Consider the following 17753-nt stretch of genomic DNA (forward strand, 5'->3'; position numbering starts at 1 on the left):
CAACTCATTTGAAAGTCTTGTTCTTAGACTTCCACACCCATCCAAGAAGTACCAACAGCCAATCATATTTGCTGTAGTTTACCGTGCTCCTGGGGCTTTTTCTGAATTTTTAACGGAATTCCCTGAGTTTTTATCAAGCCTAGTCCTAAAGACCGATAAAATGATTATTGTTGGTGACTTTAATGTTCATGTTGATAATACTAATGATAGCCTTAGCGTAGCATTTATTTCAGTACTAGACTCAATTGGTTTCAGTCAGTGTGTACACCAACCTACTCATTGTTGTAACCACACACTTGACCTGGTATTGTCAGACGGTGTCAAAATTGAACAGCTAATAGTACTTCCGCGTAATCCAATTCTATCAGACCATAATTTAATAACCTTCGATTTTTCATTATCAGAATATATGCCACTAATAAAAAACTCATTTTCTAGATGTCCCGATAGTGCTGTAGCTAAATTTAAGGAAATAATTCCAATTACATTTAAACCCGTACTATCTGTCGATATAACCAACAACTTCTTTACAAACCCTAGCTCCACTGAGATTGACCATCTCGTCGATAGCTCTGTAAAGTCATTACAATTAACATTAGACTCAATAGCGCCTTTAAAAAAGAAACGCGTAAAACATAGTAAATTAGCTCCGTGGTATAATTCCAAGACACATGAATTAAAACAAGTGTCAAGAAAACTAGAAGGGAAGTGGCGCTCCAGCAACCGTGTTGAATATCTCCTAGCCTGGAAAAATAGTGTTAAAGCATATAAGAAGGCCCTCCACAAAGCAAGAGATGCCTACTACTCAAAATGAATAGAAGAAAATAAAAACAACCCCAGGTTTCTCTTCAGCACTGTAGCCAGGCTGACTGAGAGTCACACCTCCACCGAACCCAGTATTCCTCGATCCCTTAATAGCAATATCTTTATGACCTTCTTTAATGATAAAATTCTAACTATTAGAAATAAAATCAACCATCTCCTGCCCTCAATTGGCACTAACACCCTATCAAGAACAGAAATCTCAGAAACTGCTGAGAATCTTACCAATTATTTAGACAGCTTCTCTCTGATCACCCTTGATCAGCTGACCAAAATAATCTCATGTTCTAAACCAACAACTTGTATCTTAGATCCCATCCCTACAAAATTACTTAAAGAAATTCTGCCCCAAATTGATAGTACGTTACTGAACACAATTAATCTCTAGTTATCATCAGGATAGGTACCACAGTCCTTTAAGCTAGCTGTAATCAAACCCCTTCTCAAAAAACCCACCCTAGACCCGGAGGTTTTAGCCAACTACAGACCGATATCTAACCTCCCCTTCATGTCTAAAATCCTTGAAAAAGTTGTAGCCAATCAGCTGTGCGAGTTTCTCCAGGAAAGTAATGTAAATGAATACTTTCAGTCGGGGTTTAGAGCAAATCACAGGACAGAGACAGCCTTGGTTAAAGTCACTAATGACCTTCTAATAGCTTCAGATCAGGGGTTTGTGTCTGTCCTTGTTCTGTTAGATCTTAGTGCAGCATTCAACACTTTTGATCATCACATTTTATTACAGAGACTAGACCAGTTAATTAGCATTAAAGGAACCGCCCTAAACTGGTTTAAATCATATTTTTCAGATCGATTCCAATTTGTGCAAATTAATGAGTCATCTGTGCGCACCAAAGTTAACCACGGTGTTCCACAGGGCTCTGTGCTCGGCCCAATTTTATTCTCATTATATATGCTTCCGCTAGGAAACATTATCAGGACACACTCGGTAAATTTTCATTGCTATGCAGATGACACCTAGTTATACTCGTCAATAAAACCAGAACAATGTAATCAATTAACTAAACTCCAAGCATGTCTCAAGGACATAAAAACCTGGATGACCCGCAATTTTCTCTTATTAAACTCAGATAAAACAGAGGTTCTAATACTTGGCCCTAAACACCTTAGAGATACATTATCTAATGATACAGCTGCGCTAGACGACATTGCCTTGCTTCCAATGAAACAGTCAGGAACTTGGGAGTGATCTTCGATCCAGATTTGTCCTTTAATTCTCACTTAAAACTAATTTCTAGGACCGCCTTCTTCCACTTGCGTAATATCTCAAAAATGTCCTTCCTCAAAAAGATGCAGAAAAACTAGTCCACGCCTTTGTCACATCCAGACTTGATTATTGTAATTCCTTATTATCAGGCTCCAGCAGTAAGTCGTTAAAGACTCTGCAGCTTGTCCAAAATGCTGCAGCACGTGTCCTGACAAGAACCAGGAAAAGAGACCACATTTCTCCAGTATTAGCTTCGCTACACTGGCTTCCGGTTAAATCTAGAATAGAATTTAAAATTATCCTCCTCACCTTCAAGGCCCTTAATAATTTGGTACCAGTATACTTCAAAGAGCTGATAGTACCTTATCAACCCACTAGAGCACTGCGCTCCCAGAATTCAGGCTTACTTCTCGTCCCTAAAGTCTCTAAAAGTAGAGTAGGAGCCAGAGCTTTCAGCTATCAAGCTCCTCTCCTGTGGAATCATCTCCCACTTTCAGTTCGGGAGGCAGACAACATCTGTACGTTTAAGAGTAGGCTTAAAACCTTCCTTTACGATAAAGCTTATAGTTAGAGCCGGTCCAGGCTTGTCTTGGACCTGCTCTTAGTTATGCTGCTATAGGTTTAGAATGTCGGGGGACACATGACACATGGAGCTTCTCTTTCCAGTTTCTCCTTCCTCTTCTCAATCCTTATCACATCAAAGAAATTAATATCTCATCAATACATGTTACTGACTTGACATCTTCCCCGGAGTCCCTTTGCCTTATCGTCCGCAGATCCAGGGCCGCGGCTGTGGCCACATCGTGGATTATGATCTGTGGATCGCGTATCAGAGATCGTAATGGTGGATCCAGTATGGCGGATTCTGTATCGTGCTGGCTGATTGTGACAATAATGGCGGATCCTGTATCGTGTTGGCATCTGATAATGGTGGTGGACCACGACCGAGGTGGCAGCTGATGGTGGATCCTAATGGCGGCAGTGGACAATGACTGTGGACTATAGTGGCATCCGATCTTGATGGTGGATCATGATCTTGCTGGCTGCTGACCATAGACTATGATTGCAGCAGGACTGCTCGATATATAGTTTTTCTCCTCGGATCCTCGACCGTTACTGACAATAATCCATCAATTCATTGACCTTCAGTTATGCTTAAAAATGTTTATTCTTATCAATGCTGCTAAAACCTTTATCTTGATGATGTTCTCCTTTACACTTGACATCTATTGCACTTCTGTCCGTCCTGGGAGAGGGATCCCTCACATGTGGCTCTCTCTGAGGTTTCTACCTTCTTTTTACCCTGTTAAAAGGGTTTTTTAGTAGTTTTTCCTTACTCTTGTTGAGGGTTAAGGGTAGATGATGTCACACCTTGTTAAAGCCCTATGAGAAAAATTGTGATTTGTGAATATGGGCTATACAAATACAATTTGATTGATTGATTGATTGAAATATAAATCTAGAAATGAGTACATAAAGCTTTAAGTACTCGAAAGGCACTTCTGGCAAGAATGAGTGTTATAATATTTCTAAAAAACGGCTTCAGTGTCAAGACTCTTTTTTTAAACAATGAATCCACATTGTAACAGATCAAAACACATTCAATACGAGCTTAAGCACCTGTAGCATTATGATGAATTAGCACTTGATTGAAAAAGGGACACCAGGTCACACCAGTCGAATTGCAGCACTGTATCGTGTACATATTTCTGCGTTATTTTTTTCCAGATTCAAATAAAGTCATAGTGACTTTTTACCACCAACTTCTAATCAGGTCATCCACGATTCTAAGTGAATTTTGCCATATATAATGAAATTCCCTTCAGGCCGTCCTGATATATCTCATGGTGATATTGCATTCATAAGGCAAAAAAGGTGCTTTGTGAAGTCACCGTGACCTTGACTGTTGGTGCAGGCGTGCACAATATTTAAACAATGAGCTGGCTGTTGATTTAGACCAGGGTTCGGCAACCTTTTTGACAATAAGTGCCAATGTGAAATTTTCTTGTTAATTAGTGTGCCATATCAAATTTTTTTTATATTAAGTTTTATTATTGAACCACATTAATATTTCCAACAGACATGTCATTTTATTCCATCCATATTGGCTATATATAGAAAAACACTTTAAAGAACCATGTTTATCTCATTATGATTGCAATAACACTCATATTCAGAATTGCGAAAGCTTGCTTCAGTCGCATGGTTTTTGGCAGTGGCAAAGACTTTGAGAGAGTTGGCTTGCTTCCCATACCTGGACACTGCACATTTGATTGATTCTCCCTTGTCTGCCTGATCTTTGAAACTTCTTTCGTGCTTTGTCTCAAAGTGGCGCTTAACACTGGACGTTCGGCACACAACATTTTCAAAACATAACGTGCACACAGCATGGTCCTTATGAAAAACAAAGCCATAGTCTTCTTCCCATGAGGGCTGAAATGCCCGTGTCTTCATTTTTTTTAGCTAGTGGGCATGCCATCACCAATACACCTGAACGGCTGCACTTCACGGAGATTCATGTGGGAAAATGCGAGCAGCGCCAGCTGGGCGGCTTCTTCTTATTATTATTTAATGGCGATTGGCATCCAGCCTATGGCGCATTACTGGCACCTAGTGGCTGGGAGGTGTTAACATCAATCAAGCTAAATAATACAGGCTGCGTGACGGCAAAACCTTTGAACATTTCTTTTATAAGAAATCGCCTGTGTGCCAATGATTATGGTGCCGCGTGCCAATGATGGCACGCATGCCTTAGGTTGCTGACCCCTGATTTAGACAAACAATAAGAACTAACCAAGTGTATAAGAGAAGAGCAAAATGAGAAAAAGCGGCAAAAGAGTGAAAAGCTAAGTGACAAAAAGTGGGAAGAGCTTAAAAGTATGGAGAGTTTCCATCTGCCCATTGTTTTGTCCCAGGTAGTCAGAGGGGTCCCTTGGGGCAGTCACACTGTTGTCTTCACTTTTGGAGATGTAATAATTGTATATTGTTTAATTGTGTAACCTAATGTCTAAAGGGCAAGGTCACATACTTCATCTCTACCATGACCCAATGAACATTTGTTTTATGGAAAACCAAGTAAAAGAACGATGTAAGGCAGAAGGTGAATTAGACAAATGTGGGTTTTTACTATTGGGAATCATTGATGGATCAATATACAACATTAGGTTAATTTCAAAATTGTATATTGTAACTATTTCTAACATTAATAAAAGATGTGCAGCTATATGACAAAATGAATAAAATATAACATTAGTTGCAGTGTATTTATATTGCAAATGTATAGTTGCATGCTAGATAAATATCTCAGCCCTAAATTTAGCTTTCTTTGTCCTTGAAAAAAGAATCCTGAAAGCAATTACAAAACAATATTGAACAAATTACAGAGAGTTTGAACATTATTCTCACTTTGTGCTGTTTTTTACTTCAGAATGTGGATTTTATGGCCTCTGTCTGATGCAAGCACTCTCGCTGAGTAAGGAGAGGAAGTACAAATAATTGGTTGAGCATGGGTTCTAGGCAATGTCTGTAAGATACACATTTTGTGAGCTTAAAAGCACTTTGTGTGGAAGAAAAGAATCTGTTGTATTTTTGAATCCTGTCTGGAGGTTTTATGGAATGAAGACATGGGTAGAACGCAACCTGCAGGTCATAGGGTCAGGTTGTCCACATGCTGGTTCAGTGATGACAGGCCAGGAAATATCCATTAAACACCCTTCCAACAACGAAGAGGTAACAAAACCAAAAGGTAATATAGGTTTGCATAAAGTAAGGTACTCATATAGCCTGCAAGTGAAAAAATAATGGTGCAAAATTTAAGTAGCAGACCTGTATTGCATATAGTAGTCCACAGATGACAGGATGAGACTGGTTTAAAAAAGTGAAAGGGGAAAAAAGTTTCTTCCAATAGTAACATCAGTCATTGTCTCACCGGGAATTATTAAAGATATTTAACACATTGCAAAACCTTCTTTGGATTGTGTGGTGATCTCCTTTCTGTTTTGCATTTTCTTAAAATTTGGCTTCCTAAAGATTGTTAAATTTTTCCCATAATCAGTTGGTGATAATGAACTGCTAAATTAATGTTATTTATTTCTTGTGTGTATCATATTAGTATATAATGTAACATTAAAGATCAGTTTTTAAGTATTTATTCAATTTCTTTACATTCTTTGTTAAACCATTTTACTCCTTTTAGGTTTACCATTGGATCATTTCAGCAGTTTGCTTTATAATGTGTTTGATGTGTCACTACACCAATAATGTTTACTTTTTTATATTGACTGTATATGGTGTACTTGAATTTCTAGCTATGCCAATTGCTTATAACTCTTTTGTGATTTTTGGCTGAATAGTTTCCTGTTAAACAGCTCATTTGGCTGGGGAGATGTGATGGTTGGACCAAGAACAGATTCACATGCAGCAATCAGGCAAAACTCAAAGTTCAAATCAAGTCATACACGTGAAGGCAGTCAGCGATGCAAAGGTTACTGGGAAGCCAAAGGCAAAAATCACAAAGCCCCAAAACAATTAGAAAGTAAAAAAACAAAACAAGGCAGCAAAACTAACAGGGTATTTATGAAGAGGGCAGTCTCGGACACAAAAACAGGCAATGGTTGAGGAACGAATGTCTGAAAGCTTGATATAAAGTACGGAGACAATCTGGCAGGGAAGTGGTGTGTGAGCAGGTGTATATATACTGGTTGACTGATGGTGTAGGTGTGGTGAGTGCAGTGGTGTGAAACTGAACAATGGGAGAAAGTCAAGCTAGCAGTGCTGTGCAAGTTCACACTTAAAAAGAACTAGTTTAAAGTTCAGTTCATAAAGATGAAAATGAACCAGTTCACTTTTATTTGTTCCGTTTTTTATTGGGATGGTTATGATTTTGATGACAAACTTACAATAATTTGATTAGTTATTAACAGTGGCGGTCGGTCAATACAGGACGCGGGGGCACGGCCCCTCCAACATCCTGAGACAAAAACCCTGTATGTTAAACATAATTTAATTGGATAATAATATTTTACTTGTACAATGCTCCTGGGTGACCGTAAGCCCCGGTGAGCATTCAATATAAGTTGTTTTCAAATTGTATTTGGTTAATTTCTGTTTAAGTACTGTAGTGGCAATTTCTGTTTAATCATACACAAATTAGACATTGTCTCTCGGTAAGTTCAATTCTAACACCTGCAGGTGGACCCACCCCACACATCACCTAGCGTAACGTGTATGAATGAGCAAAGAGCATAGGAGAATCACTACACTTATACAATCACAAGCCCCTCCCTGCGAGGAGCAAAAGGTATTCGTCAGCCACTTGATGTCTGACCAGGGTGGGCAGACATCCTGTCTCCATCTCCGTCCCAGACCCCTGGAGTGACTTCTGGTGCGAACCCTCTGTCTCAGAGATCCTTATCTTCGTTTACAAGACAAAAGACCCCAGTCCTGTATACAATACAGATATCCCCTCACCCATCTACTCAGACATACTGAGTGACCTGCAGTGAAACATTTGCCCAGTGACACTCAGTATTCGGGAAGTCATAAACATCTCAGTTCCTTGAGCAACACTCGTAAAGTTTAAGTTAACCCACGAGAACCACATCTGTTCATACTTCTTCTAAATATATGTCTGTTCTTCTATTAAACATTAACCAAATGCAGAAATCCCCATCACAGTACATAATACTTCTGGGTGTGGGTTGCTGTCCAAGTAGATGTGAATATGGGTCCTGAACGTTTTGGCAACCACGGGATCCAGGAGGTCTCTTTTTCTGTCATTCTGGAAATGAAGCCACATTTTGATAAAATTCAGGTAACTGATGAACACATCTGTCTCTCTCTCCCTCTTTCACGATCTATCTATCTATCTATCTATCTATCTAGACCATTCCAAAGACCCTGGATCGTATTTCACCTGCCTTTTCTTTCAACAGCTGCAACTATTTGGTAATAATAACAATTATAATAACTAATCATCAACAGCTATATTATCATCACAAACTCATCTAAATTATTTCATTCTGTTTTCATCATGTCTCATCACCACCACAATTATCATCATTATAATAGTTAGTCTTATACATTTTTTTGGGCTTAATTTATTTTTGAAATTTTTCTTTTGTTAACAGTTAAGTCACAAAAGAAAACATGTGATATTGAAACTATGTATTTTTGTCAGGTTGAAAAGTCTCGCTCTGCCACAGCCAGGGTGGTTGTCTGGAGGGAGATGGGTGTGCTAAGAAGTTACACAATGGAGAGTACTTACAATGGTTGTGACCAGGGAATATACAAGGTATGTGTATGTAAGATTTTGTGAAATCAGTCCAAAGACACTTTATAAGGTGGACTGGAAGATGAAGAAAAATGTTCATGAGCTAGTATCTGTGCCATATAAGTGCAAATAAAAGCCAGCTCAGATCAGGATGCAATTTGTAAAAAAAAAATATATATATATATATATATATCACATTTACTCCAGTAAATCAGTAACCACAGTGCCTAAAGCCTAAATGAGACACCTCAGATTTTTTCTTGAAGCTGTTTTAACATTTATATAATATTAAGAGTTAAAATTAAAACAATTTAAACTTGAAATTAAAAAAGCATTTTTTAATCAATTCATAAAATATAATAAATATTTATTATAAATATTTTCAACCGATCAAGTAAAACGAAAGGTTAATATGCTAGAATTTCAGTAACATGTTATAGCGCATTTCAGCCTACAAGTAAAAACAATTAAGTTAGCTTATTAAGTTCAATATTTAACATAATTAAGTCTAATAAAAATAGCACAACAAGCTTTAAAACATGAAAATAAAGGCTACAGTGCCTACTTGTTGTTACGCTCCAGATTTTTTTAGAACCCCAGCGCAGAGACAGAACAGTGAGCAGGAGTCAAAAAGGAGAGTTCAAGGGTGTGTATTTTTCCAAACGCTGGATCTGAGATGTGGTAGCTGAGGGAGAATACCTGTATATCTCTGGGAGGTTGTGAGCGAGGAGGGAAGGCAGGAGGATCGACAGGTGAATCCTGGAGGAGACGAGGAGAAAACACGGTGAGAACATTGTATAACAACACGAGAGAGTAACTCTGATTGTCTTAAGCAGAGGGGCTGAGGACGAATAACTACCACGGTAGTGACAAGGGCGAACTGGCGATGACTAGGGTAGATATCCTGTTGCTGATCAGCTGATGAGCTGCAGGTGCGGTGGTGAGCTGTGCCTCCGCCAAGTCATCAGGGGAAGATGGCACACACCTCTGGAGGGGGAGAGAGACAAGGGAAGGGGGAGAGAAACTGGGGGGCACAGAGGAGCTGTGACACTGGTCAGAAAAAAGTATATTTTGATGGTGGACTTTTGTCCTCTTTGTCTGTTTACCTGCAGAATGGACATCTGGGGCATGTCATCCTTCTTTCCTTCACATCTCTGCGAATGTGTGAGCAGGTGAATACATCATTCACTGAGATAAACAGCAGGCTGGTCAGTGTGCAGACATGGATTCTGTTTTGATTATCTGAGCAAATATGGCCCTGTTCAGACCTGACATCAACATCTGATCCAAGAGATCCGCATACAAGTTGACAGCTCTAAGTTTGTTCGCACCTGCTGGTGTGTAGTGCAGTTCCCAGTTGGTCCAGTTTCTTTCCAATGACCGAGCCAGACGTTTTTTTATCAGCCTCTCCTGCCACTTGGTGTTCCTGTCTGTTATGGACCTGTCATTATAATAATGATATATCTGACACCTGCAGGACAGACGGGACCGATTGTTCATACTCACATTTGTGAGCATTTTACCCGCAGCGGTCTCCATGCTGATTTGTTTCCTCTGTTCATAAAGCATTCAGGAAAATTTCATCTACTGCTTCGTTTTCAGGGTGGTCCTGAGTAAACTACGGTTGAAGGGATGTTTGAGGGGCTAGATGGCCACCACCCCTAGATCACATAGAGAAGTGGAACAACACTACCCTTTCACAGCCACACACAAAATGAAGGGCTAGGGCCAAGAAGCCAGGCTTAGGGATGAATTGGGACAGGCGCTGTGCCTCTCCAGCAGGCAGCTATCTAAAAAAGGACACTTGCAGCTACTTAGTGGTAGAACATGCTGAACTTCTCAGTACAGATATCAAATGAGCACAGCTTCCTGAGGAAGAAGAGCCAGTTTTTTGTCTAGGTGGACACCTAAGTAATTATAAGTGTGCACCATCTCAAAGTCCTTTCCTCCTATGCTGACTAGCTGGAAGGGGACTTTGGTAATGCAGAAGTTAACAACCATCTCATCTAGTCTTGGAGATGTTAGTGCAGACTTAATTGTTCCACCTTCTAGCCATTCCTAATGCACGCCACAATAGCAGTCTCATTCTGTACATGGCATAATTCAGAGTTGTATTTAAAGTCTGCTGTGTACAGTGTTAACAGGAACAGTAAAAGAACAGTGCCCTGTGGAGCCCCTGTGCTGCTTACCACCATCCCAGAAACGCAATTTCCCAGCCTGACATACTGTGGTTGTCTCGTCAGGTAAGTACTTAAATATAGGAGGGATCTACCCTCAACCCCTCAACTGTATCTCTTAGTACACAGGGTTGGATGGTGTTAAATGCCACACATAATCACCTGGCTCATCCAAGTGAGAGTAGGCCCGGTGGAGCATGTAGAGGACACCATTATCCACTCCAATGTGTTCCTGATATGCAAACTGTAGCGGATCATCTGTAGGGGAGCATGTTCAATTTGAGGTCTTAGCAAGTAGAGAAGCAGCCACTCCAGTGTTTTCATGATGTGTATTGTGAGTTCCACCGATCTGTAGTCACTTATCTCTGATGGACGCCCTACTTTGGGTACCAACACAAGACATGATGTTTTCCACAGAACTGGGACCCTATCTGACTGCAAGCTAAGGTTGAAGATCCTCTGGAGGGGCTCAGCCAGTTGTCTTGAACAGTCCTTGAGTAGTCACGGACACACACCATCCCGGCTGACTGCCGTCCCAGAACGCAACCTCTTTATCTCTGCCCTCACCTCGTCTGTTGTAAACACAGGTTTGCAACAGTGTGAGGGAGGATGATGATGGGGGGGGAAAACTGGACCTGGAGTGGGGGGAGAGCGAGAAGGTTGTATCCACAGGGGCAAGGCAGACACTAGATGTAGAGTGAAACCTGTTCTGTTAAACTCATTAGCCCTGTGCTCATCCACATCTCCTGCCATTTGCTGGCTGTTCTTCTTTGAGTAGCCAATAATGGTCCCCATTCTGCTCCATATCTCTCTTGTGTTGTTATGCAGCAGCTTTCTCTCAACCTTGAATTTGTTCCCCACCTTTGCCTGCTTTAGTGTCCTCTTCAGCTCATGTTGCACACCCTTGAACTTCTCCCTGTCTCCACCGGAATGTCTGGATGTTGCAGATGATCCAATGTTTATTATAGCCTCAGTGTACCCTAGAGTTTGGCCTGTATCATTGATTACAAGGCCAAAACACCCGATGACACTAAGTTACCAGACTGGAGTAATGTCTCTAACATCTGCTGGTGGCCGCTAACACCTGCTAACAACTACTAACATCTACTGGTAGTTGGTAACTTGAATTGTGCAGAAGACCTTCAAACGTACAAGGGATATTTACCACTTGTACTATATTCTAAAATGATTGTAGCAGGATTCATCAAGTGACCCTTATGAACAGGATAGCTGACAACAAGGGAAAAACCTTGTGACTGTGAGGAAAGACAGCTGACTGGAGGGAATAGACCCCACTGGGGCCGGTATGGCCATACCCATACTGACAGTATCCAATACGTATTGGTATTTGGAGACACCCACAAATGAATACGAAAGCAATAAAAACATTTTTTTTAAAAGAATCGTCGCGAGCAGGGGCGGGAGATGACTCACTAAAGGACCACACGACTGATGACCCTGGAATGGAAACGACAAAGAGGAAGCCAAGCACAATTCAAGAAGCTAACATGGCAGAGGCTGACAAAAAATTCCAGGTTTGTCCCTCTGGCTGGAGGAAAATAACATTGGCAAAGGGCCTAAAAATATACCAAGGAAAGAAGAAGTGCTTGATCGAAAGAGCAGGGATCTTGCATTGATCAGCACTACACAAGTAGTCACTCAAGTCAGGGGAGTGAAGTCCAGTGACTTGACTCAACCCAAAGTTCGCAGGTGATTAGTCCTCCTGTATTTGAAGAAGTTAACTCAAGCACAGAGGCAGTTTAAGAAGAAGGTATAGAGCCCACTCAGCCAGGAAAACCAACAAGGGAGAAGAAACCTTTACAAACCAAACCAAAGGTGAACTGGGCTGGAGCTTCATAAAAAGCAAAATGGGAGGCCATCAATGCAGAAAGGGCACAGTTGAAACAAAGCTTGAGAGGAGGGTAACATCATCTACGACCATGGAGCGGAACATTTTGGAGTGACAGAAAGAATGGATAACACTAACAATGGAAACCAAGTCCAGAAGGCAACTGGAAATAGAATGCTTGGTACAAGAGAGGAGGCAGATTAAAAAGCAGTGGTAAAAGCCTCAGAAGAGCAGAAGGGAGAATTAACTTACTGCAGGAGAACATCAAAAGCTGACTGACAACCTTGAGGCGAGCAGAGCGCCTAAGAAAATCTCGAGGTGACATGGCAGAAATCCCCTGATACTACAATTAATGCATCAGGGTATTGGGTCTTTATTCTTGCGACCATCTCATGGATGACGTCACATGCTTCTACAGTCCCTGCTCATGGTGGAATATAAACAAGAATAGCGCAATGTGAGAAAACTCCCTTGTTACATAATACATTCTTAGACCGTCTGCCAAAAGTTCAATATCCTCACAGCAGATCTTCTCCATCATAAAATGTCCAGGGTTGCAGCATCTATTGTTCACAGACAGAACCAGTCCCCGACTTTTGCTCGTACCACTCTTCTCGCACCTCTGTCTGCATGTACCAGTCTGTAACCTGTCTGGGTGGAAAAATTATGGTGAGTTGTGAGGGATAACCAATTTATATTTATATTGTGAATCCATTCATAGTTGCTCCAAATGGATTCATAATCGTCAGTTTTTCCTTTACACACAACTCTGGTATTAGTTTTAAAATATATGTGAATTAAGTTGGTATAGCTACACTTCTGTTCATAAATAAGTACAAATCTATTTAACAGTGTGTGTGTGTGTGTGTGTGGGTGTGTGTGTGTAGGGCCTGCAAACAGGAACCAGGGAGCTGCAGGAGATGGGGGTGAAGTTCTGCCACAGTCTGCTTTCTGTAACCAAAGACATGAAGGCTCTTTACGACAGGAGACTCAGCAACCACATTGGCCTGGATCATAACATCCTCGACCACAAGTCTCACAAGTAAGACACCATCTTTAAAAGGCTTGTGACATGTACAGTTTAGTACAAAATGCCTTGATGGGGGTAAAAGAAATTAGGAAAATCCTTCAAAGTGAGAACATGAGATTAGGACTTCAGATCTGGGTTAAATTTAGAATGGGTAATGTCCTTACTGAAAGGAATATCGTCTCTCCACAGGTGGATATTGTGAGACTAATTTTGAGTCAGAACTAAATTACCATCGTATATCAATTAAAATGGTATATAAACTTATTAAACCCATAGTAAATAACAACTATGGGTTTTAAACAGAACTTAAAGTAATACATTTCCAGTAATTGACATTATCTTTTCTAATTATACTAAATATCCATCCGGTGGTACAATGTGTGTGGTTTTTGTTGTAACTGTGCAAACTGTGGAGCTGTCAGCTCTGGCTTTTGACTGCAAATTGTGAACATACTGGAACAGCTTACCTCCGCATTTCCCCAGGCTATAAAGGTGAGAGGGAATTTCTTTTTCAGAAAACCATTATATATGAATTTATTTTTCAACAGCGACCCAGAGACCAGACCAAGACATGAATCAGTAGCACGGTGCAGACTGGTGGTGTTGATGTTAGCATCACTTTGAACAACAAGCATTCTCGGAAAAGTTGTGTGTGTGTGTCTGTGCCTGTGCTGACTTCCTATCCTTTCTCTCTGCTGAAATAATTCAAGATAGCTGAGTTTTTTCGTCAAGTAACAATTAGGACCGTCAAAATTAACGCGGGATGATTAATTTGTGGAATTAACGCATTCATTTTTTTCCGCATTAACGCATGCGCAGAATGACCCGCTCCATGTACCCATACCCGCCCCCACTCACTCGCTCAGAGCGACACACGCAGTGAGATCAGAGCTCGTTCACGTTAAGCAGCCGGTCAGTGACTTTGTAGAAGAACAGTGAAACACAGAGTTTCTCTGGTCTCAGCTGCTCAGTGATCAGTGCCGCTGCGTCATGATCAGAGCAGAAGCTACAGTTGGTTTGTACCGAGCTGGAGTTTCTTTGTCCTCCTCCACTCTGCTCTCACTGGCTCAACACTGCTTCTACAGATGGGCTCAGATTCAGATTTCACATTCACATTTAATTGTGTAAAGGTTTGGTTGTTTGTTTGATTTAAAAAAGAAAAGAAAAAAGTTTTATTCAACCATCCTATATTTGCAAAAAAAAAAAAAGAGCAAAGGCTAAGATGCCCCAATTGTTTAGGATAAAGGTTATTTTTGAGTTTGATAAAAAAAAAAGTTCTAAATAACATCATCTTATATTTGCTCAGAGGCATAGCAAAGAGACAGCCACATTTAATTATGGTGTGGTATGTTTTATTTTTATTTTATTTTTCAATCTTAATAACTCTGTCATTTGGACTTGTCATCAACAAAAAAACAAATGTTAAATGTATATATCCGCCTTCTGTCATTTATCTTTCCGTTCCTATAACAATATATTTAGAAAATGGGGATTTTTCGGGCATTTAGAAATGGTTATTAATCGTGATTATTCACAGCTACCCTGTGATTAATCTGATTAAAATTTTGTATCGTTTGACAGCCCTAGTAAAAATATATTCAACTGACTCATTGTACCAGTATGTGTCATGCAATATCCGTACATATCCATGCTTGCACTAAATACTCAATGAACAGAACGCACATATTGTATATATTTTATATTTTATTTTATATTTTTTAATCTTTATATGCTTATGTTTCTACTCTTGCATGGAACAATTGTAACAAACACAATTTCCCGCTGGGATCAATAAAGTATTTCTGATGTCCTTCTAGTTACTGCTGCAGTAAATGCAGCTATTGCGAGTTCTCGTGAGAAAGAAATCTTAGTATTTAGTTTAGCTTAACAAGATGTGACATCCTCTGCCCTTAATCCTCAACAAGAGTAAGGAAAAACTACCCCCCAAAGAATATATACCCCCCAATAAGAACGTAGAGATCTCAGAGAGAGCCACATGTGAGGGATCCCTCTCTCAGGATGGACAGATATGCATTAGATAAGCTGCCAACACGATCATGATCCACCACCACTATCCACGGTCAGCTGCCAACACAATAAAAATCAAAGAACATGATTCTCACAGTGCTCCCAGTTTTTTTTTTCCAGGTCAGAATGTTGTGTTGGAAGTAATGGTCTCACAAAGGGATGGAGATAAGTGAGGACAAATTGCTCCAGGGTCTTCATTAGGTGGGATGTTGTTGCCACCGGCCTTTAGCTGCTAAGGTATTTGGGTTGCGGACTCTTGCAGCAGTAACACACAAAAGGTCACCAAGGTTGTGGTACTCGCCTTAATTTTCCAGAGTTCTTTCCTCACCTGGGTTGTTGTGAGTGTAGCGCTTTCTTGGCCTCAATCTCCATGAGATCCTAAGCACTGGGTTCTTTTGTTTCTAAACCAATCCCTGTAATACAATTACTATGAATCGTTTATGATATGTACTGTTGTCAACTTGCATGAAAGTAACTTGTAACTGAGTAAATAGTGGTGTTAACCCTTGTGATCCTATAAAATAATACCTCAGCTTTAAATCCTATTTATTAACACAGTACCCTCCCCCGATTCGAGAGCGACATACCGAGTCCCGGTTAAGGATTCAGGCCATGGCTGCACGCAATGATTCACCAGAACCTGTGTCGACCGGGGGCTTTGGTGGAGGCCTGTTGGGTGAATATTAGGTCACTTTGGATAAAAGCGCCAACTAAATGTAATGTAATGTGTGATCAGTGTCAGCTGCAGGAGGTAGAAATTGGGGATGTGGTTCAGGGAACGGTGACAGGGAGGGAGTTTGATTGTACACAGGTGTTCTGTGTTGGCTAATCACTCTCTCCCCTTTATCAGCAGTAGCGTGCTGCGCCAAAGACGGCGGAGAACAGCAAATAGAGAACAGTGTGTGTGTGCGTGTGTGCGTGCGTGCGTGTGCGCGTGCGTGTGTGTGCGTGCACGTGCGTGTGTGAAATAGTCTGCAAAGAGGGAATAAAAATCACAAGCTAACCTGTACCTTGTGAGTCTGGTGCTTCATTGACAAGGAACCTGTGCTATACAGTTATGTACTGTTACACGTGTTTGCGCAATATTACCCTTCCCTCAAGTTCTGGGACTATCATATAGAAGCTATGCAATTCGGTAATAGTAATCAGTGTTATATGAATCTCTCGGTTTTACATTATTCCACTGCTAGGTGGTGACACTGCAAGACAAAAAGAAAACTAGTAATAACTGATGTAAAGATTAATTAAAAAAAAAATTTTGCATATGTTTTCTCAAGGAGACATATTCACAATGTTTGTTATAACTCAAGGATATGGAGTGTTTTTATAACAATACTGAACCTAACTTTCCTCTATCCTCTCTTTTGCAGCTTTTTTGAAGACGATGAGCCTCCATGTGTTGAGGAGATTGAGTATTCCACAAACTGTCCCACTCTCAAAGGCACTGATCTGGATTCAGATATCAACAGCAACATGGCCATTGAGGATGAAGATGAAGATGGCGATGGCATAGGACAAAGGGGAGCAAAGCAGCAACAAGGCAGCATTGGCGTGTTGCAACAGTCAAATATGAAGAGCTGCCTATTCCCTGACTCAATCGGACAGGCATCAATCAAAACACTCATTGAGAAAAGAAACAAGTGTCAGGGTGTGAGCATTGTCAATGGACAAATCACAAGTTAAAGGAATATTTCTATAATTTTCAGTGTTTTTAAAGAGATAGAAATTACACCCTTAGCATGTTATTAAATGGTCTTTTAAGACAAGTTCTGCTGTAAGTGAATGATTTCAATTGTATTGTTCTCCAATAGTTTAGCTTTCCTTCACCCACTCATTCACTAAACTCTACTTTACTGTATAATGACCTTCATAAAGGGAACTGTATACTGAGCGTATCAACAAAAGACACTATTGAATTCAATTTGATTTGTATATCATCATAATATACATTATCTCAAGGCACTTTACATAGAAGGCCAAGACCTTAAAAATTATACAGAAACCCAACAGTTACCACAATGAGCAGCACTTTGGTGACTGTGGAGAGAAAAAACTCCCTCATTAACTGGAAGAAACCTCTAGCAGTACCAGACTCACTGTGGGCGGCCATCTGCCTCGACAGGTTGGGGCGAGCAGGGAAAAATGGGGAACAGAGGAGAGAGGGGTGGAAAAGAGGGGAGAGAAGAGAGATGGGGGAGAGGGAGAGAGAGGAGACAGAAACCAGAAACAGTTGTGTAACCATCATGTTTCAGCTCTGACAGAATAGTTATTATGAAAACAATAATAGTAATAATTATGGATGTAAAGATGTTATTAATGATAGCAGCGACAGTTCATATAATAATAATAAT

The 17753-nt window shown here is 40.4% G+C and overlaps 1 protein-coding gene across 4 annotated transcripts in view; it reads left to right on the forward strand.

Moving 5' to 3' along the window:
* LOC117762746 (cytosolic carboxypeptidase 4) overlaps positions 1-17139 on the forward strand; it is a 169983-nt gene extending 152844 nt beyond the window's left edge. For 3 of the 4 annotated variants that reach the window (XM_034587325.1, XM_034587328.1, XM_034587327.1), the window contains 4 exons: positions 7931-7993; positions 8226-8339; positions 13232-13386; positions 16773-17139. In XM_034587325.1, coding sequence (XP_034443216.1) covers positions 7931-7993; positions 8226-8339; positions 13232-13386; positions 16773-17085 — 645 coding nt within the window. In that variant the 3' untranslated portion in view covers positions 17086-17139. The remainder of the gene's footprint in view (positions 1-7930; positions 7994-8225; positions 8340-13231; positions 13387-16772) is intronic. The other variant, XM_034587329.1, reaches the window with a different exon arrangement.
* Positions 17140-17753: the final 614 nt, after the last annotated feature.

Source organism: Hippoglossus hippoglossus, chromosome 6, assembly GCF_009819705.1.
Source record: "Hippoglossus hippoglossus isolate fHipHip1 chromosome 6, fHipHip1.pri, whole genome shotgun sequence".
NCBI classification, from domain to species: Eukaryota; Metazoa; Chordata; class Actinopteri; order Pleuronectiformes; family Pleuronectidae; genus Hippoglossus; species Hippoglossus hippoglossus.